This window comes from Rana temporaria, chromosome 2 (genome assembly GCF_905171775.1).
Source record: "Rana temporaria chromosome 2, aRanTem1.1, whole genome shotgun sequence".
NCBI classification, from domain to species: Eukaryota; Metazoa; Chordata; class Amphibia; order Anura; family Ranidae; genus Rana; species Rana temporaria.
This window is the reverse complement of record NC_053490.1, coordinates 285,212,781-285,239,186: the sequence shown is the minus strand read 5'-3', so window position 1 is coordinate 285,239,186 and position 26,406 is coordinate 285,212,781. Positions and strand designations below refer to the sequence as shown.

The window sequence follows — 26,406 nt, the reverse complement described above, 5'->3', positions numbered from 1 at the left end:
AAAGCACTTACGCCGACGTATCTAGAGATGCGCAGCATAATTCAAAAATGCGCTGCGCGTACCTTTGCGCCATATCCTCAAAACGAAATACGCCTGAAAACCAGATTTTTCCGTCCGACGTAAAACGATTACACCGGCGCATCTTGAAGCACAAAATACGCTAGACACACCATTGATTTTCTATGCTAATATGCAAATGAAGGAGATACGGCGATCCACAAAAGTACGCTTGTGCGGCGTAGGCTACGCCCTGTGCGCTTTTGCTAGTTTCAGGGCGGAAAGTTACACCTTATAAAAGCTGCCCTAACTTTACACCAGCCGTGTAAATGTCAGCTAAAGCAACACCGTTAGGGAAGAGCTGAGCACACACACTTGTAGGACAACAATCTGTATGCCAACATGCCAGGGGCATCCATGCTCATAGCTATACTAGTGACTTTAGTAACCAAGGGTACCCCCTCTTCTGAGGGAACAGCAGCCAGGAGACGCCTCGCAGAATGCATCTTTGCACAGTAAACACACACATTAATCATGGCACAATGAGAATGCATGCATGCACACCCACTGTGGTCCCTAGCACAGACACATCACATACTCATCGAATTGGATTAGACCCAAGTACCCCCCATGGTACTAGGGAGCAGCAACGCCACGCCAAGGCTCCAATTATGTCACTGTGCATTCATACACCATTCACATGGACCTGGGATCACTTCTCCCTGGTCCTGGGGATCCCTACTCCACCAAAACTGAGGGTGACACCCTTTTTTCATCAGGAATGTCACCCCCACATTCATACATCATTCACACACATAAAACAAATCATAATCACAGTAGAACAAAAAAAAAATCAAAAGTACATCCAATATTAACGGCGGTGGCGTGAGCTACGCCTGGGCCGGCCACGGCCAACCAGGGGAGACTCATGGGGGGGGGCAGGGGAAGGAGGAGCCTCCCCTGGTGACTGTCCTCCTGCTGGCCTACCCTCCAAGGCCACGGCTATCTTGTTCAGGCCCACAGTGAGGACTGCCGTATTGGCCTGGACAGCCTGGGTATTTGCGTGGACAGCCTGGGTCAGGGCACTCACCTCCAGGGACACGCCTGCTGTGGCGGTCTGCAGGTCACAAATGCACGTTTTTACCGCCAACGAGTTTGTGCTCAATTCACTGACCGAGTCCTTAATTGAGCCCAGGCTGTCCTCCATCTGGGCCAAAGTCCGCGTGACCTCACCCAGATGCTGGGTCTGCCGGGCCTGGTCCCTCCGCAGATTGGCCGGCAGAAACTCGGCCACCACCCTGGTCTTCTGGGTGGCCTTCCTGCCTGCAGCTGAGGCTTGTGGCCTGGGAGGAGGGGAGAGAGAGACCCTTGGGGGGGAGCCATGTTGGGGGAGGAGTGGGAGGGGCTACCCCTGATGGAGGCCTGACTGCTGCCAGCCACAGGGGCAGCCACATTCAAAGTCAAAAGGATTTCCCTGGCAAGGTCCATCCGATCATCCCCAACCTCCCCCTCCTCATCCTCCTCCCCCTCATCCTCCTCCCCCTCAACGTCCTCATGATGTGAGGTATGGCCACTCCCCTCCCCTGAGGACTCCTGGCCTTCTTGGGGCTCTTCTGCAGCCTGTTGTCCGGGGGATGGTGCAGACTGGCCTGATGGCCCAGCAACCTCCTGGCCCTCTGTGGATGACACAAAACATACACAGGTTGGAGGATCCACACACTTGGCACATATTCCCTTCCCCCCCCCCCACACATGCTACTCACCAGATAGAAAAAAGAATTACCTGTCCTCACAGCCTCCTCGGAGTCAAAGCCAGGCAGGCCCACCACTTGTTGGCTGTGGAAGCACCGGGCCACTGCCCACTCCTCCTCAGTCAGCCTGACGGGGCAAGGTGGTCCTCCGCCAGTGCCCGTGGCATGCGCTGTAATCTTGGCCACCTTATCACGGACCAGGCTTCTGAGATCATTGATCTTCTTAGCTATCCCACTTGGGGTCCTCGTCTCCCCCCCCCCCCGCATTGATCTCATCAGTAATCTGCTGAAGAATCGCCTTCTTCCTGGCCGGGGGGTGTCCCGGCTCTCAGGGCCATGTAAAAAACGCCCAAATCGGGTGATGGCCCTAGCGAGGATTTGCTTCTCACGCACCGAGAAGTTCAGCTTTCTCCTCTTGGGTGCCATAACACCACACAACAATCAGCACCAAACACACACAAAAATCAGACAGAACAAACAAACACACAAATACACAGAACAAACAGAGACAAAAAGACACAGAACAAACAAACAAAAAAATACACAGAACAAACAAACACAAAAATCACACAGCAAAAAAAAGCTAATACAGACTCCAAAAACCACACAGAAAAAACAGACACAAAAAACACTCAGAACAAATAAACACCTAATACAAACTCCTCTAACACTATCCAATAACTCTTACCTACTACACTCCTACACAAACCAACACACAGCCACAGACAACAGAGCAAAAGCACCTTGCTTCAGGAAAGGGAACACAGGGATGTACTTTTGCAAAGGAAGGGCGTTTGGCTGGGGCTATTTATACACAGGGCGTATCTCACTAAGTCTGCTTGGCCTATTTCCTATCTTACTGATTGCGCCGGGCCGAGTTCTGAACATGCCCAGTGAGGTGCAGATTCGTGCGCGCATGTGCAGTACGGCCGGCCCTTCATTTGCATGGGGTCACGGCTCATTTTAATGGAGCACACCCACTTCCTTCCCACTTGCAATAACCCCGCCTTACGCCTCTGTATTTACGTTACGCGGGCACACATTTGGGCGCAAATGCTCTGTGGATACGGCACTTACGTCACAAAATTGAGCCGCCGTAACTTAACTGACATACGTTACGACAAACTAAATTTGCGCCGCTCTACGTGAATCTGGCCCATAGAGACTAGCTCTAGCAGTAATGTAGCAATCCTGAAATAGGGAAAAGAAGTTGTTGGGACTTAATTGAAACAGAACACGAGGGCAGAGTGAATCAATCAATATGGTAAAACATATTTATTAATGGCATGCTAGGGCACAATGCAATGTGGGTAAACAGGGTAGATCAATAAATGAGTTACAATGTATAACAGAAGCAATGTAGGAATCCTGACTGAACAGAAAAATTAAGAAAAATGCTAGCATTTTAGTACATTAGACTTGTCCCAACAGAACTGAAGAAAATGCATCCATCGTCCTAAGGAAAATGGTAAAACACTGAGGCATGCTGGTTGTAGGAGGGGTTATCCTGAGCTGGCCTACAATTTTTTGTTGGCCAATGTCTCATCCTCCTGTAGTATAATGCAGTATAATATTTGTCCTCAAAATTTGTAAATATTTTGTTATTCATGCAAAAAAATTATGCTGGATGCACACATGCATTTTTTAGGCAATTTCAATACTTGTCCAATTGCTTTTGACCATGCATAAAAATAAATGAATCAGGGCAACCTACAACTTTCATTTTGGATTCACTCCCGAAAAGACTCAATATTTTGAGGCTGACTTAGTAAAGCACAGGGGCCGTCTCCCCTATCCACAGCCACCCCGTCTATCCATGCATCTGGCTCCTTTTAGGAATTCCAATGAGTTTTGTTTTTTTTGAAGAACCAGATTAGAGGCAGAGGCTCTAATATGCTTCAAAATAGGGTGGGCTTGGGGTGCAGAGCATTGTGCTACGGGCCCACCCAGGTGTGTTACAATAGCGAATGAACATTCGCTATTGAAACACTGATCCTCCTTACAGTCAATCAGGAAGCGAGTATAAGACCCGTTTTCCGGTTGGCCGAAAAGAGAAGCGCCCCAATTGGTAAAAAAAATCTGGAAAAATACATTTACACCTAGTGAACACAATACATGCGTCCCGAATTTTTTTTTGGGAGGGTCTCTTTATTGGACTTTTATTTTTATAAGTTTTATTTTTCAAAAATAAAAATCTCCCATTCTTCACAATCATGCCTTATTCATCAGTTTTGGGCAGCACCAATATTTGTAAGCATTTTCAAGGATAAAGCATACCAAAAGGCGAATTTAAAATCAAAATATCTAATGAGCAATTTCAGAATTCATTGAGAATCGCTACTACATCCATCGAACCAGATGTTGATGCGTTTATCAAAAACAGTGTCAAATAGCGCACTCATTTTATGTTGCCTTCTTTTACATTCATAATAAAAAGACATTACGAAAAAAATTACGTTTTAGGTACATTCAATAGTGGAGAGTGTCTGCGCTGTGATTAAACTAGTGGAGAATGGACAGGGAAGCAGTGGTGGTGGAAAAGGGGAGGGGAGAGGGGAGTGTTTGAATCAGGGGAGTCAAACGTGTACAAATGCAGCAAAAAGTGACCTACAAAAAAGTGAATCTGATCCTAGCTGGACCGGGTGATAAAACACAAAAAAGACAATGGATAGGTAAATTGAGTGATATACCTAATGTGTGCTACAAATACATGCAATTGCAGTGAGTGGGAACCCAAATCAATGAGATTCACAGTGAGGTAAAAAAGTGACTTGAAAAAACAATAAGTTGAATGCCAGAGTCCAATAAGTGAAGGAGTGCAACCCAATTCAATCCACGGATCGTGCAACCCACACCGTTGGGTGAAATAAACGGCTTACCTCCTGGTTGTCACTCACACATAAGGTAAATTGCTGGTACTTCAGCCTCTAGTTTGTTGAATGTCCTCTTAACAGATCACAATTTTTGACCATACATGTAGAGAAAAAAATGAATGTATATTGTAGCTTGACCTCCTGCCACTCAAAAGAAAGAGAAAAAGATTTCTCGAGGATGCAGTGGGTAAGTATACACTTACACAACTCACACTGTGTATAAGGGGAAGGTGCCTGTCTCCACGAGCGCCGCGCTCGTATCCCGATCCTCTCACTGTCAGCACTCAGCTCCTCAGATATCCATAGAGCGGCCGCTCATAATCGGGTAAAGGAGCAGAGAGGGGAGAGGAGAAGAAGGAGAGGGGGCGTATCGCGTGAGACTGCACAGCACAGCAAAACTTTAATAACCAATAAAATGAAAAACTCACATTGAGCAGGGAAAATACGGTCGCACCTCCTACGAGCACCGCACTCGTCTGCCGTCCGTTAAGGTGTTGCTCCCAATCAGTACTCTAGTGTCCCGACGCGTGTTCGTCACATCACGTGACTTCATCAGGGGAGTTTTAGGTACATTATCTATATCATTGATCTTTAACTTTCCTGGTGGCCATATCCATGAAAATGAAAAATTCCACCCTGTCCCACTCTCAAAGCGTCAAATGCGTGAGTGAGTGAGTGAGTGAGTGAGTGAGTGAGTGAGTGAAAAAACTTAGCGCAACACATGCGAACTGAATGCCTAGGAGTTATTGTATAAGAAGCTTGGACATGCCCTCTCCAGCCAACTTCAGTGCTCCCCTTCTCTGCTCAAAGCTCCAGTCTGTGGGTGGAATGTCAACATCGGCATGGACGATACAGCAGCATTAACCACTTAAGTACCGGACCAATATGCAGCTAAATGACCCAAGGGGTTTTTACAATTCGGTACTGCGCCGCTTTAACAGACAATTGTGCGGTCGTGCGACGTGGCTCCCAAACAAAATTGTCGTCCTTTTTTCCCCCACAAATAGAGCTTTCTTTTGGTGGTATTTGATCACCTCTGCGGTTTTTATTTTTTGCGCTATAAACAAAAATAGAGCGACAATTTTGAAAAAAAATCAATATTTTTTACTTTTTGCTATAATAAATATCCCCCAAAAACATATCTAAAAAAAATTATTTTTTCCTCAGTTTAGGCCGATACGTATTCTTCTACCTATTTTTGGTAAAAAAAAATCGCAATAAGCGTTTATCGATTGGTTTGCGCAAAATTTATAGCGTTTACAAAATAGGGGATAGTTTTATTGCAGTTTTATTAATTTTTTTTTTTTTACTACTAATGGCGGCGATCAGCGATTTTTTTCGTGACTGCGACATTATGGCGGACACTTTGGACAATTTTGACCCATTTTTGGGACCACTGTCATTTTCACAGCAAAAAATGCATTTAAATTGCATTCTTTATTGTGAAAATGACAGTTGCAGTTTGGGAGTTAACCACAGGGGGGGGCTGAACGTGTTAGGCTTCACCTAGTGTGTGTGTTTACAACAGTAGGGGGGTGTGGCTGTAGAACTGACGTCATCGATTGTGTCTCCCTATAAAGGGGATGACACGATCGATGCGCTGCCACAGTGAAGCACGGGGAAGCCGTGTTTACATACGGCTCTCCCCGTTCTTCAGCTCAGGGGAGCGATCGCGACGGAGCGGCTATAAACGAATAGCCGCGCCGTCGTCCCGGATCGCTCCCCGAGGGGATCCGACCGCCGCATGTAGCGGGGGGTCCCGATCGGACCCCCGACCCACGTCTAGGCAGGCACTTACAGGTACGTTGATGTGCCTGTCCGTGCCATTCTGCCGACGTATATCAACATGAGGCGGTCGGGAAGTGGTTAAGTATTGTGTGCTGAGGAAGCTGGAGTGTGACAGATTCAGTCACAGCACAAAGAGCAGGCTGGGGGGGGACCGGTTGCAGCACTAGAGGGAGCCAGAAAGGGTACTTTTTCTCATCTTTCTGGAGTTGGGCTTCAAGAAAAAAGCAGATATAAACTCATTGTTTTAAAGATGCACTTGTTCTATAAAACTACTGTCAGTTTTCTTTTAGCAACCTGTGTCTGTGTAGGGAGCACAATGGTTCTATCCGCCCCATCTAGTGAACAGGGGAAAGTTATGTATTGGCCCTGCTTCCCCATCTGCCAATGATTGTTGAAGCAGACATGGGTTAAAGGGGCAAAGTCACTAAGGCCCCATACTCACGAGCAAACATGTCTGCTGAAACTGGCCCGCAGGCCAGTTTCAGCAGACATGTTTGGTCGTGTGTGGGCGCGAGCGGGCCGAATTCCAGCAAACATTTGCCCGCCGGGCCTTTTCCCAGCAGACAAATATTCCTGGACTTGTTTTAAAACAGTCCGCTGGAATTCAGCCCGCTCGGACATGTACGGTCGTCAGTACAGACCTACCGTACATGTCCAGGCGCCCGCCGTCCCTCGCATGCGTCGAATGACTTCGACGCATGCGTGGAAGCATTTTAAAGGCGGGCCGCCCACGTCGCCGCGTCATTGTCGCGGCGACACCGCGTCATCGACGCGGCGACACCGCGGACACGCCCCGCGTATTGTTTACGCGCGGACTTCTGTACGATGGTGTGTACAACCATCGTACAGAAGCCCTCTGGCAGACATGTATGGTGGAAACGGTCCGACGGACCGCTTTCACCATACATGTTTGTCCGTGTGTACCCGGCCTTAGGCCTCGTACACATGACCGAACATGTTTGCTGAAACTGGTCCGCGGACCAGTTTCCGCGGACATGTTCGGTCGTCTGTACGGCTGACCGGACAGGTTTCCAGCGGACAAATGTTTCTTAGCATACTAAGAAACATGTCCGCTGGAAGCCTGTCCGTCGGACATGTTCGGTCGTCTGTATGACTCACCGGACATGTCCGCTCGGCCGAAAGCCCTCGCATGCGTCGAAGTGATTCGACGCATGCGTGGAAGCATTGACCTTCCAGGGTCGCGCACGTCGCCGCGTCATTGTCGCGGCCACGGCGCAGCCGCGTCACCGCGTATCCTGTCCGCGGGGAATTTGGTCTGATGGTGTGTACAGCCATCAGACCAAATGATCCCAGCGGACATGTCCGATGAAAACGGTTCGCGGACCGTTTTCATCGGACATGTTTGCCCGTGTGTACGAGGCCTAAGAGGTATCCAATAGGTAGCACAGACCAGTGGTTGCCAAACACATATTTCTGCTACAACAGACACTTACCAATACCTTTTCTAGATTTTACACCCTTTAAATGTGGAATATGTACACTCACGTTGTTATCCCAATACATATGTCTTATATATCAATCGTATACAATATTATATAATCTCTATATAATATATATACCTTTGAAGGAAAGCCTCCAGTCCCTTTTGCTGATAAAGAGACATTGTTGATATCTGGTCCGTTTGAAACATTATAGGATCCTGGGCCGGGATTTTCATTCTGGTATAAAAATAAACTGCATTACTGCATGAACCTTTTGAAAGCATTATACCTTTATTTTTGATATTTGATATGTCGTATAGCAAAGATGTATTATTATAAGAAAAAAATTATAGAAGTTCTAGAAAAAAAATGTAAGTGGTTGTAAACCCTTACATATACCCAGTGACAGTGGCGGCTGTTGCTAAACTTTTATGGGGGGGGCTAACAATCCCCCCTCCCCAGGTCCACACTCACCCCTCCACCGCCACATCTTCCCCAAATTCTCCTACCGGCCAACCCGGTCTTCTTCAGATCTGCCTCCTGTCCTGATTGGCTGGGAGGAGAAGCTGGAAACTAACAGCGAATATTGATTTGCTAGTTTTACAAGTGGGTTGGTTCAGAGCGCAGTGCTCTGCGCCCCGAGCCCAACCTTTATCAAGCCAATTAGAGCCTCGGGCTCTAATCTTGTGCTTGAAAAAAAAACATAGAAATCTATGATTCTGGTTGGAGACAGTAGCTGTTTTCTTCATCCCCAGAGAGGGAAAAATGCAGGGGTCATGTCAGTGAGGTGAGAGGCTCATCTACATTCATTTTGCATATGCCATGTCACAGTAGTGATTGAAGTGGATTCAAGCTGGATATCATTTTTTTTATATTTTTCACATTTGGATATTCATTGGACTTTATTTGTATATTTATATCATTTTTGTATGCACGTTTTTTTTGCACATTGTTTTTGTTCATACCTTTTGGGATTTGCGCTACAACATTTTGAGGTATTAATTTAGTCTAGTAAGTTCAAAATCACTTGGCCAGAAACCGATTTAGCACTTATTTGGTTTGTTTCACTTAATAATCGATTGCGCAGATTGAATATTGGTACACATTCATAAAGTGTGCATTCTAATAGAGTTTAATGACAGCAGAGCTAAGAATTCATGTAAAACGGGCATACAAACGCAACACGGACAAACTGTGCCACACTGATGTGAATGCGGCCTTACGCCACTTTGACAGTTCAGCAGTCTGGGGCCTAACTGTTATGTCGGAGAACTCAAGATAATGTTCCTTTAAGCACTGATGATGACACTGGTTCTGGTCCCTTTTAAGATCTGATAAAGTCACTGGCTCTGTGATACTTGAAGACAACACTTTTCCTCTTTTTTCAAGGTGTAATGGGGATTTGGCCAATTACCTCTTAACAACTTCTTGTGTTAGCAGGTGGTTCCTGCTATACACTGGGAGAAACACGAACCTTCTCCCTGCAGCATCTGTCCCCCTTAATTAAGCATCAGGCTTCACCAACATCTGGGGCTCTCTCCATTGTTTTCAGATATGTGTAGCAACCTTCTAGATAGGTGCTAAGTTTAGGTAGAGTTAGTGCTGGCTCACTGTGTTCAGTGGAGCTGTATTTTTGGTGGCAAGTAAATTTAGCTTGTCTCACTGTAACCAGTGTGGCTGCAATTGCTGTGTTAGGTAAATTCAGTTATGTTCATTGTAATCAGTGCAGCTGCATGTGATTAGTTAGGTCTGCTCAGTGTTTCACCTGCTGCAGGTTTCATTGTTTCCTCTGCTTTCCGGAGAACTGTGGAACTCTCTGGAACATAGATGTGAAACAATGCAAATAGCAGCATGAATAATTATACAGCCCTTGCCAATCTCAGGGAGGATGGCCCTGAAGGCTGCTGGGAGTCTGTATACATACTCTGGGTCAAGGAGCATTTAGGTCTATTCCTTCAGGGGAGAAACACAGCCTGCATTGCTTGTTGCTCTTTAGGGCAACTCTGCAATGTGCTTGCTGTTTATGAGGCCTCAGGTGGGTGACCAGGGGGCCTGGATGCTGAAGCTACAGAGAGCTGACTGAGGGGCAGTTATTTAAAGATCTAGTCTGGTATTACAGGAGAAAGGTGTCGCATGGATGGTGGAAGGAGGCAACCAACTTTCCCTGGACATTTGTGAGTACAGACTGCTGAGAGAGATTTTAGAGACTTTTGGGCTGCTGCCACCCATCTTGTGCTAGAGAATCAGCTGGGTGTTTGCCCAAAGGGGACATTAGCTGGACTTGAACCCAAACCTGGGACTTTTGCTGTGTCTGGCAATGACTCTGCTTGCTTAGCCACCTAGAATGCTGGAGAGTTAAAAAAGAGAGAAAACTCTGCGCTTAACCTAATAAAAGCCAAGGTAATTTTAAATAAATAATATAAAAATTATTATATAATAAGTGAAAAAAAGAGGATGGTGCTGCTGCTCATGAAAGCCTAAATACTTGGGGCCTAATCCACAAACAGCGGCGCAAAATAAGTTAGTCAAAACTTATGTCATTTAAGTTACGGCGCCCTAATTTGGTGTCGTAAGTGCCGTATCCACAGCACATTTGCGCATTAAAATTGCGCAAGCGTAACTTAAATCCCGAGGCGTAAGGCGGGGTTATTGCAAGTTGGAAGGAAGTGGGCGTGCTTCATTGTAATGAGCCGTGACCCCATGCAAATAAAGGACCTGCCGTACTGCGCATGCGCGCACGAATCTGCTGCTCACTGGGCATGTGCAGAACTTGGCTTGGCGCAATCAGTGAGATAGGTAAAAGGCCAAGCGTACTTAGTTTGAGGATCGCCCTGTGTATAAAAAGCCCCACACAAACACACTTCTCTTGCAAAAGTATTTCCCTATGTTACCCTTCCTAGAGAAAGTTGCTTCTGCTCTGAACGTTTGTCGGTGTTTGTTGGTGAGTTGTGTGTGATAGTAAAGTTTTGGAGGAGTATTAGATTGTAGTTGGTGTTTGTTTCTGCTAAGTGTATTTTCTGTTTGTTTTTTTCTGAGTGTATTTTGTGTTTGTTTTTTTCTGATTGTATTTTGTGTTTGTTTTTTGCGTGTTTGTTTTTGAATTTGTAGTAGCTGTCTGCTTGTGTGTTTTGCTTTTTGTGTGTTTCTTCTGTGAGTTTTTTTGTTTGTTTGTTGTGTGTGTATTTTTGTTTGTTAGTTCTGTGAGTTGATTCTTGTTGCTGAGTGGTGTCTTTGATGGCACCCAAGCGCAGGAAGCTCAATTTTTCACAGGTAGAGAAGCAAATCCTTGCTCGGGCCATCGTCCTATATGGGCGATATTTACATGGCCCTGATAGCCGGAACACCTCCCCGGCCCAAAGGAAGGCGATAATAAAAAAGATAACGGATCAGATCAATGCGGCGGGGGGGGGGGAGACGAGGACCCCCGCAGGCATCCAAAAGAAGATTAATGATCTAAAGAGCCTGGTCCGTAACAAGGTGGCCAAAATAAATGCCCATACCACGGGCACTGGAGGAGGCCCAGCCTGCCCCATCCGGCTCAGTGAGGAGGAATGGGCAGTGGCCCGGTGTTTCCAGCCAGAGCAGGTGGTGGGCCTGCGTGGCTTTTAATCTGATGTTCCTGTGAGGCCAGGTAAGTTTTTGGTTTTTCTATCTGGTGATTAGCATGTGTGGGTGGGGGAAGGGAAGATGTGCCAAGTGTGTGGATCCTCAAACCTTTGATTGTTGTGTGTCCTCCACAGATGACCAGGAGATTGCAGGCCCATCAGGCCATGAGGTTGCTGGCCCATCAGGCCAGGCTGCTGCACCACCCCAAGGACAAGAGGCTGCTGATGAGTCCCAAGAAGGGCAGGATTCCCCAGGGGAGGGGAGTGGCCAAACCTCCCCTCATGAGGAGGTTGAGGTGGAGGAGGATGAGGGGGAGGAGGATGAGGGGGTGGAGGAAGAAGATCTGTAGATTGGCCGGGAAGTACTTTTGGCCTCGGACATGTTGACCCTTGAGGCTACCCTTGAGGCTACCCCTGAGGCTACCCCTGAGGCTACCCCTGAGGCTGCCAGCAGTCAGGCCACCATCAGGGGTAGCCCCTCCCACTCCTCCCTCAACAGGCCTCAAGCCACAAGGGTCACTCTCTCCCCTCCTCCAGGGCCACAAGCCTCAGGCAGGAGGGCTACCCAGGAGACCAGGGGGGTGGCCGAGTGTCTGCCGGGCAGTCTGCAGAGGGACAATGCCCGGCAGACCCGCCATCTGGGTCAGATAAAAGAGACTCTGACCCAGATGGAGCACAGCCTGGGTGCAATGAGGGAGTCAATCAGTGATGGGGCCACAAACTCATTGGCGGTCATCACATGCTTGTGGGACCTGAAGACCGCCACAACAGGCGTGGCCCAGGAGGTGACTGCCCTGACCCAGCCTGTGCAGGACAATACCAGGGCTGGCCAGGCCAATACGGCTGCCCTCACTGTCTGTCTCACAAGGATAGCCGTGGCCTTGGAGGGCAGGCCAGCAGGAGGACAGACACCAGGGGAGGCTCCTCCTTCCCGTGCTCACCCACCCCCCCATGAAGATACTCCCTCCCCTGCTCACACCCCCCCCATGAAGATACTCCCTCCCCTGCTCACACCCCCCCCCCATGAAGATCCTCCGGTTGGCTGTGGCCGTGCCCGTGTCCGTGCCCATGGGCGGCCCAGACGTAGCAATCGCCGCCGCAATTAATTTGCAGGGGTACTTTTGTTTTTTTTATTTTTATGGTTTTTTTTTATTTGTATTATTTTCTTTTTTATTATACTGTACTTATGATTTGGTTTATGTGTGTGAATGATGTGTGAATGTGGGGGGGGGGGGTGGCATTCCTGATTAAATAAGGGTGTCACCCTCAGTTTTGGTGGAGTAGGGATCTCCAGGACCAGGGAGAAGTGATCCCAGGTCCCTGAATGGTGTATGAATGCACAGTAACAGAATTGGAGCCGTGGCGTGGCGTTACTGCTCCCAAGTACCGGGGGGGGGGGGGGACTTGGATCTAATCCAATTAGATGTGCATGTGATGTGTCTGTGCTAGGGACCACAGTGGTGTGCATTCATGCATTCTCATTGTGACATAAATAATGTGTGTGTTTCCTGTGCAAAGATGTATTCTGCGAGGCGTCTCCTGACTGCTGTTCCCTCAGAAGAGGGGTTACCCTCGGTTACTGAAGTCACTAGTCTAGCTATGCGCATGGATGCCCCTGGCATGTTGGCATACAGATTGTAGTCCAGCAAGTGTGTGTGCTCAGCTCTTCCTTAATGGTGTTGCTTTAGCTGACCTTTACACGGCATGTGTAAAATTGGGGCTGCTTTTATAAAGTGTAATTTTACACCATGAAACTAACAGAAGCGCACAGGGCGTAATCTACGGCGCACACACTTAATTTTGTGGATCGCCCTATCTCCCTCATTTGCATCTTTGCCTATCAAAACAGCGCCGGTGTAATTATTTTAGGTAGGACGGAAAAACCTGATTTTAAGGCGTATCTCATTTTGAGGATCAGGCGCAAAGATACGCGCCGTGTAAATTTTAATTACGCCGCGTATCTCGAGTTAAGTCGGCGCATCTGCTTTGTGGATTAGGCTCTTAAAGCCCAAAGAGACATACAAATAATAAATGAGCGCGCAACCAAAACAAATGATTAAGTGAGATTGACTAACTCAATATGTTTGTGCATATACAGTGCAAATAAATATATATACAGTGGGCCATATTCTCATAGATCGGCGCATATTTACTCAGGTGTAGCGCATCATAGTTGCGCTACGCTAGCTTAACTTGGAGAGAGCTCTCCCTTATTCCCGTACCACATGCGTCCTACGTTGCGCTCGCGGAGCTGAAATGTGTCGGCGTAAGTAGGCGCAAGTGACCGTAGGAGGGATGTGGGCGTGAAGAATGCTAATGAACCGTGACCCCATGCAAATGATGTCCAGACCGAACGGAGCATGCGCCGGACGTGCCCCGCCCTCTGCGCAAAACAACAGTAGTCGTAAATCCCTGCTGAGTTGGGCCGGCCCAGTGCATAAAAGCGTCACCACATGCGCCCAACGAGTGCAAAGTGACTCCATTTATTCTGTTGGTGGTGTCCGTGAGATTTTGCTCTTTAGCTTTGCAATGCCTGGACCCAGGAAGGAAAGGAGAAAAAAAAATTTCAGCCAAGATGAGAGGGCCGTCATAGTCTCTGCCATGGAGAGATACGATTCAAGACTCCATGGTGCTGACAGTGGCAGCACAAGTAAAACAAAAAAGGAGGAGATCCTTAGGAAAGTGACTGCCCAGGTCAATGCCTTAGGCCATGAGGCAAGGACCCCCCAGGACATTCTTAAAAAAATGAATGACCTGCGTGGTGTGGTCAGGAACAAGATGGCCATCATTGCAAAGCATGCCAGGGGCACAGGAGGGGGGCCACCCTGTTCTACCCGGCTCACTCAAGAGGAGGAAGTGATTGCCCACTGCCTTCAGAGGGAGCAGGTGGAGGGTCTGGAGGGCCATGACTCAAGTGAGCCACCCATGAGGACAGGTAAGTGTGTTTTATCTTCTATCTGGTGTGTTGCATGTGTGGTGGGGGTGGTGGGTTATGTGACAAATGTGTGGGTCCACCAACATGTGAATGTTTTGTGTCATCCACAGGTGAGCAGGATGAAGCGGGGCCATCCAATGCTGCCAGTGGCCGTCACAGACCATCATCCACTGAGCAGTCTGCTTCTGTGACTGACCTCCTGGGAAGCCAACAGGCCTTGGTGGAGGGGAGTGGTCAGTCCTCCGCGCAGGAGGTTGTTGAGGAGGAGGTCCAGGAAGAGGTGGTCCAGGAAGAGGTGGTCCAGGAAGAGGTGGTCCACAGCGAGCAGGAGGTCCTTCTTTTTTTGGAGGAGTCGCATGTGGTGGCAGGACCATCACAAAGCCCCCGCATCTCCAGCCCCTCAGGGTCCTCCAACACCCTCTCCAGTCCCTCCCGTCCCATCCCCCTCATCTCCAGCCCCTCAAGGTCCTCACTCTATGCAAGGGGCCCAGCCACTCCTGTCCCCAGGAGGGCTACCCACAGGACAAGGGGTGCGGCAGAAATGCTGCATGAGAATCTGGCCAGGCAGCAGGACCAGCAAAGCCGTCATATGGGGGAAATCTTGGTGGAGTTGAGGCGCCTGTCCGACAGCTTGGCCTCCTCGGGAGCAGTACCAGATGCTCTCCAAGATGTGGCTGGAAACAGCGCAGCCACAATCACCAGCCTGGGTGAGCTGCAGACTACAACTGCCAAACTTGTGGGGGAGGTCAGGTGCCTGCGAAGGGCTGTTCAGGCCCAGACAGCTACCCAGGAGTCATTGCTCACCCGCATAGCACTAGCTTTGGAGGGCAGACAGGCAGGCAGGGAGGCACCTGGGGATGTTCCTCCACCTGGAGATGTTCCTCCACCTGATGCCCCAGCTCCCCCCAGGCAAGTGAGGGCCAGGAACCTGGGCACCAGGCGTAGCCCACGCCGGGGCAAGTGATTATTTATTCTTCATTTGCTCTGGTTAAGAGCTTTTTTAATTATTTGCTCTGTTTAAGAGCTTATTTTATTATTTGCTCTGGTTAAGAGCTTATTTTATTATTTGCTCTGGTTAAGAGCTTTTTTTTTAATTTTGGATGCTGCACACAGGCAGTGTTGCAGAGTACAGTGTGAATGGTGTGTGAATGTGGGGTGGTGACATTCCTGCCAGTAAGGGGGGTCACCCTCGGGCGCTGGTGATAAGTTCTCCCCAGGTCCGTATGAATGACGTATGAATGGACAGCAACATCATTGGGGCCTTGACGCGGCGTTGCTGCTCCTTAGTACCGTGCGGTGTACTTCGGTCTAATCCAATGTTCTGTGCATGTGGGGTGTGTGTTAGGGACCACAGTGGTGTGCATGCGTGCATTTTCTGTGTGCCATGTTTAATGTTTGTGTTTAACGTTCAAAGATTCGCTCCACGAGACATCTCCTGACTGCTGTACCATCAGCAGACGGGGTAGCCTCGGTTAGGGGGGGACATGGTGGTTGGGGGGTCAGGTCATCACGTAGGTCAATCTGCAGGCCCTTTCTCACTGCGAAGTTGTGCAGCACGCAACATGCAGCGATGATTTGGCACACGAAGTTGGGGGAATACAGCAGGGTACCCCCAGTCTTATCCAGGCATCGAAAGCGTGACTTAAGGAGGCCAAATGTTCGCTCAACCACTGCACGGGTGCGTGCGTGTGCTTCGTTATATCTTCTCTCTCCTGGTGTTTGCGGATTGCGGAATGGAGTCATGAGATGAGGTCCCAGGGCATAGGCAGAGTCACCTGGAAGGGAAAAGACAGGAGGATGTTAGTCATGCATGTGCCCCTCGTGATGTCTGCATCATGGGGGGGGACAGTCATACCTGACACCCATGTCACTCACCAACCAGCCAACTGTCCCCATACACATTCTGCTCAAATTGTCTTGGGATGTCACTTTGCCTGAATATAAAGCTGTCATGGCTGGATCCGGGGTGTTTTGCACGGACGTGCCATATGAGGCCATGTGCATCCACAATCACTTGGACATTGATAGAATGCCAATGTTTTCTGTTGCGGTATATGTGCTCGGTCTCGTGGGGGGCTGTATTGCCACATGGGTACAATCAATTGCACCCACAGTGCGTGGGAAACCATCAATTAGGCAGAAATCTGTCATTGCCTTCAGCCGCATGTCCTCCTGGGTGGGTCTGATTATGTGGTGCGACATGCGTCGGAGTATTGCGGGGACAACTTGGTGCACGCATCTACTCATGCTGGTTTGGGATATCCCAACCACGTCTCCACTGGTTCTTTGAAAAGAGCCTGTGGCAAGAAAATGCAATGTTGCCAGGACCTTCACCAGTGGCTGCACTGCATGGGATCGTTGTGTTGGGCTGCTGATGTCATTCTTCAGGGCTCTGGTAATTTCAAGGATGGCATCAGGGCTGAATCTATAACGGTGAAACACATCCACATCAGCCATGCCAAAGAGGCTAATGCGCTGTGGGTAGATCCTCTCACGTGCCCTCCTCCGTGCCCTCCTCCTTCTAAGTGCCTCTTCCTCCTCACACACTAGCAGTGCTAAGACCACGCCTGCCCCTGGCATGTTGGCATACGAATGTGTTGTCCAAAAAATTTGGTTGCTCAGCTCGTCCGGGATGGTGCTGCTGTATTTGCTTTTTTCAAGCTAACTTACTCAGGTCTGGAGCAAAGTTAACCGAGCTTTATAAGGGGTAACTTTCAGCCGGACAATCGTCTTACGCGCACAGCGCGTAGCCTAAGCCGATCGCGCGTAGGTTCGGGAATCAGCGCATCTACATCATTTGCATATTTGAATACTAATTCTATGGCAGCCTAGGATGCCATCAGCTGAAATATACGCCTACGCTGCGTAAACTTAAACTAGTTAAGACGGACAGGAGTAGCCTGATTTCTGGCGGATCTGGTTCTGTGACTACGGCGCATAGATAGGACGGCGCATCTTTACACTTACGCCGCGCATCTCCATATACGCCGGTGTAACTTGTTTGAGAATATGGCCCAGTATATGCAAAAAAATAAAAACAGTGAACAATTTGTAACCAAAGTAACTGAGTGTTAAATAACCACTGTGTATCCAATAATTGAATACTACAGCGATTATTGGATTAATCCCTAGAAGTTTCCTACTGCTAATAATTTCCTCACTTCACGTTTGGGACTTTATTTCTGTTTATATTTTTTTACACAGTGGTTATTTAACACTCAGTTACTTTGGTTAAGTTTTTTTTCACTGGTTTATTTGTGCATCTATATGCACAAACATATTTAGTTACTTTGGTAACAATTTGTTCACTGTTTTTATTTTTTTGCATATGTATATATTTATTTGCACTGTATATGCACAAACATATTGGGCCAGATTCACATACATTTGCGGCGGCGTAACACATGTCATTTACGTTACACTGCCGCAAGTTTTCAGCGCAAGTGCTTGATTCACAAAGCACTTGCCTGTAAACTTGCGGCGGCGTAGCGTAAAGCCGTCCAGCGCAAGCCCGCCTTATTGAAATGGGGCGTGTATCATTTAAATTAGGCGCGTTCCCGCACCGAACGTACTGCGCATGCTCCGTTTTGAAATTTCCTGCCGTGCTTTGCGCGAAATGACGTCACACCGACGTAATTTTTTGAACGGCGACGTGCGTTACGTCCTTTCCTATTCCCGGACGTCTTCCGCAAAAAAAAAAATTTTAAATTTGACGCGGGAACGACGGCCATACTTTAACATGGGCTGTCTATTTTTACACCACCTAAATAGCAATTGCAACTTTAGGACGGGAAAAGCCGACTAGCGACGATATAAGAGAATGCGACGAACGCGCGTACCTTCGTGGATCGCCGTAAACAGCTAATTAGCATACCCGACGCTGGAAAACGACACGAACTCCACCCAGCGGGCGCCGAAGTATTGCATCCTAAGATCCGAAGGCGTACGAAGCCGTACGCCTGTCGGATGTTAGCCAAATGCCGTCGTATCTTTGTTTGAGAATTCAAAATAAAGATACAACGCGGCAAAGTTGAAAGTACGCCGGAGTATCAGCAGATACTCCGGCGTACTTTTTCTGCGAATCTGGCCCATTGAGTTAGTCAATCTCACTTAATCATTTATTTTGGTTGCGCGCTTTTTTATTATTTGTATGCTGGAGAGTTCCCTGGACAATTTCTTGAATGATCCTGCATTGAATCTTGTTTGTCTTGAATCTTGAACTCTTTGCTCCTCCCATAAAGTTCCTGATTTAAGCCATGTATCTGCGCTACCTGTTTGCCAGATTATTGTGCTCACTCCAGCCAATATCTTTATTTTGTCTCTCCTCTGCCGTCCGTATCTTTGCTAAAATTCGTCACCAACCTTTTGCTTGTTCCTCGACTATGCTTCTGCTTTTTCCCTACCTGCTATATCTGCTACTGGACCCCCTCTTGTTGACCTCCTGGTGGGGAATTCCTGAGGACCATGACCTGATACTAACACGCAGCAAAGCCCATCTTCACCATCAGAAGCTGACCGTGACAGAGGGAGATGGCAAAAAAAGCTACATGGGGTGGCTTCTGGAATGTCTACTAGACACAGTATAGCAGGATGACCAGAAACATATAAAAACTGATACAGCCTCCATGTTTTGTGGATTGTGGGTGGGTTGCAAAATTAAGGCCTCGTACAGACGAGCGGATCTGTCCGATGAAAATGGTCCGCAGACAGTTTTCATCGGACATGTCCGCTGGGATCATTTGGTCTGATGGCTGTACACACCATCAGACCAAATTTCCCGCAGGCAGACGACGCGGTGACGACGCGGTTACGATGCGGTGACGATGATGCGGCGACGTGCGCGAACCCGGAAGTTCAATGCTTCCACGCATGCGTCGAATCACTTCGACGTCATGTGCGGGTTCTCGGGCCAGCGGACATGTCCGATGAGTCATACTGACCATCGGACATGTCCGGCGGACATGGTTCCAGCGGACATGTTTCTTAGCATGCTAAGAAACAGTTGTCCGCTGGAAACCTGTCCGGTCGGCCGGAAAATTGTCCGGTGGGCCCTACACAGGACCGAACATGTCCGCGGAAACTGGTCCGCCGGACCAGTTTCAGCGGACATGTTCGGTCGTGTGTACGAGGCCTAAAGGGGACAGCTGTCAGTCATACCTTTTCATATTTTTTAATACATTTCTTTGTCTATTAATATACCCCAATATTATATCTGGTATTTGTTAACAGCACAACAGTACAAACAAGGTTTTAGGGCACTCATTTCACATTTTTCCAATGTATGGAATCTAAAGTCAAAGTACACAAGTCAGTGTAAACAATAAAATCAACATAAACACACATGGTGGCTAAAATTCAGATATGTGAACAGTGAATAATTCCCTTTTTCCTCACCCCATCTGACTCAGATCTGCTTCAGGGCTACTCTGCAAAGAAAACAGGGAGGGATATGAAACAAAACAAAATTCAAACTCACCTTGAATTCTGCACATTGACAGCTTAAGCTTTTAATGAAACCTGGATTCACGTCATCAAGGAGGAAGTTTCAATGGTATGAACAAGCGGGAACAAAAAACACCTGTGTGTTTCTTAAAGCAGACTTCACTGATGCTGTACTAAGCTTAATAACAAAATGCTCAGATTCAGGCCTTTGTTTCATAACAACCATTCTTAAAGAGAAACCAAGGTGTATGTCATTGGATATACATTTTAGGTTGCTATTTTTTATGTAGATGTCCGCATTTCAGGTGTGAGTTTGGAGGGTCTTACTTTGTTTCTCTCTACATCTGGGAACATAATCACAAATCTTGCTGAAAGACTGTTGAGATAAATTTAATTAGTCACATAACCATATAGGACACTTTTAAACCGATTTAGAGATTCTTCACAACTGCTTAGCTGCTCTAGCTTAACAGACTTCATCAACTGCCAGTGCACCACTGTTCGTCCCCATGAAGGACAAAGGTTCAAGCAGACTAACAATGTTTTTCAGGGACAATTTTAATTTAATTACTGCATTATGTCCTATAAATCTGATAAAATAGACCAATTTATGTATTAGAGACCAACTCCGCAAAAAATAGGATGGCATCAAGAGTACAGCCCAGCAATCAAAGTAAAAATACAACCTCCTAACTTTAAAGCAGCCCAACTTGGGCTACACCAGTTTTTAAGCCTAGTACATGGGCTGAATGTTGGGTGGCATTCGGTCTGTGTCTACTGCAGCCGGTCCAACAGAAGGCGGCTGAACGGGGCATGACCGAAAAATGGCTGCTGACCGAAGTGTTCTGGTGGGGGGGGGGGGCGGGGCAGTTATTTGGGAGATGTATGCTGAAAGAGGTCAACTAAGGCCTCTTTTACACTGGGTTATTCAGCTGTAGTGCGTCCCTCCCAGCGATTTAGTAGGCTCAGCAGGGACAGGCCCCATTGAAGGCAGCCTGTCAAAGTCTATGGTGGGTTGTGACTGGACAGGGCTGAATGCTATACTGAATGGTAGGGTTTAGGGCCCTATTCGTTCCAGGACAACATCTGTGAACATACAAGGCCCTTACTATTGGTACCACTCAGTAAATTGTTCAGCCTTGTCCAGCTGTAACCTGTCATGGAGTTTGACAGGTTGCCTGAAGCAGGGCTGTATGCTGTTTCTGTCCCTTTCAGATGCACTAATGTGCAGCTAAACAGCCCTATGTGCAAGGGACCTTAGGGTTTCAAAGTTTTCTTCCAAAGCCACTTCGGATTTATCTGCTTATAAAGCAAATCTCTGCTGCTTCCACAACACAGTCTGATTTAAAAAAAATTTAATAACAAAATGATTTAATGTGGTCGGTGATAAAAACCGTAGACCCTGTACAAAAAGTGTCCTTTCTAAAAATGACTAGGATACTGTGTTTAAAGCAAATGCAGTGGGGTTAGTTTAATTCCCTCTTACCTCTCAAGCACATACTCATCTTTCCTTTGCTCCCCCATTGCTCTATTCAGTGATGGGAGGTAAATGAAATGCATGGCACTCCTGGACTATGAAGGGCAGGTAATTCACTTTATTTGACAGCTCTGGGCAGTCCCCTCTAGCTCCTGCACTGCCACTGAATACAATACACAGATTCATGCATTGCATGAATCTGTGTATTGTTGCTTCCGTCCACTATTCAGATGACCGGCCCCCTGGTGAGCGCTGGCCATCTGAATAACGGCAGCTCGTTGGCTTTGGAAGTGCCTATCAGAGCCAGTGGTTCTGGTTACCGGTAACCTGATTGGCTGAAGCATCATCGAGGGCGGGAGAAGACATCGAGGGACAGTGGAAGGAGGATGGCTGACCCCAGAAAGGTAAGTGACAGGCGGGGGGGCAATCTGGCAGCATTTTACAGGGAACAGTGGCTACAATTGATGGACACAGTGGCTACAATTGATGGGCACAGTGGTGACAATTGATGGGCACAATGATGACAATTGATGGGCACAGTGGTGACAATTGATGGCACAGTGGTGACAATTGATGGCACAGTGGCTGCGTTTGATGGCATGGCACAGTGACTGTGTTTGATGGCACATTAGCTGCGTTTGGCATTGCACAGTGGTGACAATTGATGGGCACAGTGGCAACAATTGATGGGCACAGTGGTAACAATTGATGGCACAGTGGCTACGTTTGATGGCATGGCACAGTGGCTGCGTTTGATGGCACAGTGGCTGCGTTTGGCATGGCACAGTGGTGACAATTAATGGGCACAGTGGCAACAATTGGTGGCACAGTGGCTGCGTTTGATGGCATGGCACAGTGGTGACAATTGATGGGCACAGTGGCGATAAATGATGGCTCAGTGGCTGCGTTTGATGGCATGGCACACTGGCTGCGTTTGATGTAATGGCACAGTGGCTGCATTTGATGGCATGGCACAGTGGCGACAATTGATGGCATGGCACAGTGGCGACAATTGATGGCATGGCGCAGTGGCGACAATTGATGGCACAGTTGCGAGAATTGATGGCATGGCACAGTGGCTGTATTTGATGGGCACAGTGGCTGCGTTTGATGGGCACAGTGGCTGTGTTTGATGGGCACAGTGAGGCTGTTTGTGAATTGTTTTTTTTGTTTGTTTTTTGTTTGTTTGCGCCCCCCCCCCAAAAACATTTTGAGCACCAGCCGCCACTGGTTTTGGGTCAATTAGTGCTATTACTTGGGGATTTCATAGTCGTGCTGAGCTACAAACTTCAGTGGCATGTAGCATACATAAGGCTTTCCTTTCACTCCCAGTCAGTGAACAGAGCAGTGGAAGAGCAAAATAAGTATATGTGTCTTTGGAGGTGATCTGCATTAAAGAGGATCTCCTGGCAATCAACCCATCAAATATTTTCTTGAAATGGGAGGTGGATTAGCAATTAGCCAGGAGTATTTCTTCATCTGAGTGAATCATGTCTAAATTGCATTATCTGCAATAATGTTATGTAATTAAAGAGGAAAAAAATCACAACTTCCTCTCATCACAAAAAAGTAAGCTCATTATATGCAAAACTAAAATAAGGAGTTTAAACATGTCAAAACCGTGAACATTACATTTCTTCATTCCTTTGCTGTATTTTTGTATGTTATAGTTTATAAGATGGATATGTGCTCTGAAAGAATGCAAAGATAAAAAGCCTATATACCCTTGAGAAGAAAGCTGCATCCTCTCAGGACACCTGCTATTAAAACTGAACAGGTGAATGATCTATAATTACTTAAAACTAAATGTATCTTTAGAACATTGGAAATGTAGTAGCTAGCCCTTAGGACTGATTGCTTAAGAACGTAAGAAAAAAAAATAATAAGGAACAAATTCATGTCATAGGGTGTTGCCTCAAGTACTGATTCAGCTATCTGTAATGAAAGATTGATTGATGAACTCTCTTTTGAAATGAAGAATTGCTAATTATATATAAATGATGTAGGCAATATTTTAGGTACAAAAATATGTTTGTCACATGAGACTGTAAATGTCAGAAAGGATCACTGAGCTAGTAAATTTTCCAATTTAAGCTCAGTTTAAAAAAAGTAAATTATATCATTAATTTTACCACCCAAATTTTTTTTCATTTTATTCAGGCAGCCTTAAGATTTACACACCTCTGCCAGTAAAACAAATGTGCAAATGACCCCCTAAAGTCTCATATGGAGATTTCATCAATGAAGATTTGGTGACCTATAAAAAGCCAGCATGTGATTTAGTTTGTTAACAACAATATAAATAGACATATCTCTTTTGAATTCAGTTGAACCTGGTCCCATTCACATCTGAGCAACGCCGACGCTGGAGCATTGCATTTTTTGCGCTTTTTTTGCTTATTTGTTTAGTGCATTTTTGGAGCACCATTCACTTCAGCTACCCTCTGCTCCAAAGTATCTTCTGTACCCTTTTTCGGAGTGGATTTTGGTACACTTGAATAGTTGTGCCATTAACAATGAATGCCCCTCAAATGTGCATTGTGTGTTTTTAGCGAGTTCCAGAATCATGGGCAAAATTTTGCCCGCACTTCTACTACACTCAGGCCCCGTACACACGTCCGAGGAACTCGACGGGCAAAACTCATCGTTTTGCTCGTCGAGTTCTGTGTGAAGCCGCCGAGGATCTCGGCGAGCCAAGTTTCCTCATTGAACAACGAGGAAATAGAGAACATGTTCTCTATTTGGCTCGACGAGGAACTCGTCGGCTTCCTCGGCCGAAAGTGTACACACGACCGAGTTTCTCGGCAGAATTCAGCTCCGATCGAGTTTCTGCCTGAATTCTGCCGAGAAACTCGGTCGTGTGTACGGGGCCTCAGATGTGAACAGGGCCTAGATATACAAATAGAAAGTCCTTGAATTTTATCCACACGTGTTAGTGTTTCATAAAGCGGAAAATAGTACTTAAATATGAACATACAGTAGTTATACTAAAAGTATATTAATGTTACCTGATTTAGATTGTAAGAAAATCTCAGCGATCTGGAGTTGAAACCTTTCTTTTCTGACTCGGCAATAAACACAGTCTGGTGTTTCGTAGGAATTGAGGAAGGAGTGGTAGGTATCTTGATCCCTTTATTGACCAGAACAAAAACACATATGAAAACTGAGAAAATAAAAACCAAATGTCCAAGTGTCATCCCACAATATGTACATATCATTGTTAACCAGTTGATATAGTAATTTATAGTCATTTTTTCGCCTTCCTCTGGATCAACTGTGGGTATAGAATTGGGTATATGGGATTGTATGATATTATTATTATTATTATTATTATTTTTATTTTTTTTATGGTTGAACTGGATGGACTTGTGTCTTTTTTCAACCTAACTATATAACTATGTAACTATGAGTAATTTTTATGTTATTGTATTTCTTGCATCTATAGCATATAACATTTGTAAATGTTAAAGAAGCAAAACCAGACAACAAACAACATCAGCTGAACTGTCAGTTATCTAATGCCTCGTACACACGGCCGGACTTTCTGAGAAAAAAAGTCCGGCCGTGCGTAGTCTCCTTCTGACTTTTTTTCCCGGAAGTCCGACGGACCTTAGATAGAGAACCTATTCTCTATCTATCTATCTATCTATCTCTTTTCATCGGACTTCCGACGGACTCACGGTGGACTTTTTCATGGTCAAAAGTCCAACCGTGTATACAAGGCATTATAAAACCTGCACAATCAGAAAGTCTGCTCATACCTTCTGTTGCCTTCCTTCGTGTTTCAGGTGCTCAGAATCTGGGAAGATTTGGCCTATATTTTTGCAGGCTTGGTTTCAGGGTATCCATACCCATTATTATTCAGCCTACATTCATACCTGAGAGTATAAGCAGAGAATATTCCTAATGATTTTGATGTTCTCTTTTGGGGCGTTTTACAGGTATTTTACCAGATTTGTGCAAGTGTTTTTGCACGTGTCTCAACCTTCAGGCACTTGTCTCCTGGGCGAAGGGAGGAGAGCAGTTCTAGAGGAGGAACTGTGCAAATACACGCACAAACATGTGTGTCATACGTTTACAGGTAAACCTATTGAAGTTTAAGGGGCTTAAAAAGGGTTTAAAAAGCTAAAAAAAAGAGATCAACTGGTTGTAAACAATCACCTTGTAAAACAACCCATTCAGTTAAAAATAGAAATGAAAGGCAAAACATTTTTGTATAGACATAAACATTATAAATACCTTTCCCCCCCTTTTTTTTTATAAATGATCACATTCCCTCTGTCCTCAACTACATAGGAGCTGGGGGGAGTAGCAGTAGCATAAAACAAGTAGTGAACTGTGAACAATGGTGGTGGAAATGTTATGTTTTTTTCCCCTGCTTTAGGCCTGGGAAGCTCACAGTAAACTGTTCAACTAAGAATTTGACATCATAAGAACATGTGCTTGTTAAGAATGTGGGGACAGCTATCTAAAAATTTAAGTTAAACCAGAGAGGAATTATTCAACACTTCTGAAGCACACTAGGAAAACTGTCAAGGAATGGCTCAAAAAGAATACATGGAGATTTATTGGACTGGCCTAGTCAAAGCCCTGTTTTGAATCCCATTGAAATGCTTTGGAAGGATTTCAAACTGCCGCTTCAACTGAAAGAAAATCTGTTTGTTAGAGTGGTCACAAATATGGCCAAGTCGATGTCCGGTTCTGGTGGACAGATATACAAAATGGCTACTAGTGATGTACAGAACTGTTCGCCGGCGAATAGTTCCCAGCGAACATTGCTTGTTCGCGTTCGCTGCCGCGGGCGAACATATGCGATGTTCGATCCACCCCCTATTCGTCATCATTGAGCAAACTTTGACCCTGTACCTCACAGTCAGCGGACACATTCCAGCCAATCAGCAGCATACCCTCCCTCCCAGACGCTCCCACCTCCTGGACAGCATCCATTTTAGAATCATTCGGAACCTGCAGTCTTAGTGAGAGGAGGGACAGTGTAGCTGCTGCTGTTTGAATAGCGAAATCTATAGCTAGGCCAGTGTTTTCAGTGTCCACTCCAGTCCTGAAAGACTCATCTGATCTCTGCCAGTGCCAGGCAG

General features: G+C 46.6%; 1 protein-coding gene across 1 annotated transcript in view; it reads right to left on the bottom strand.

The window, feature by feature from the left end:
- Positions 1-26,406, bottom strand: part of STPG1 (sperm tail PG-rich repeat containing 1) — a 129,959-nt gene that overhangs the window by 55,545 nt on the left and 48,008 nt on the right. Inside the window, exons 3-4 of the mRNA XM_040337177.1 lie at positions 24,319-24,440; positions 7,990-8,088 (exon numbers count right to left, since the gene is read on the bottom strand). Coding sequence (XP_040193111.1) covers positions 7,990-8,088; positions 24,319-24,440 — 221 coding nt within the window. The remainder of the gene's footprint in view (positions 1-7,989; positions 8,089-24,318; positions 24,441-26,406) is intronic.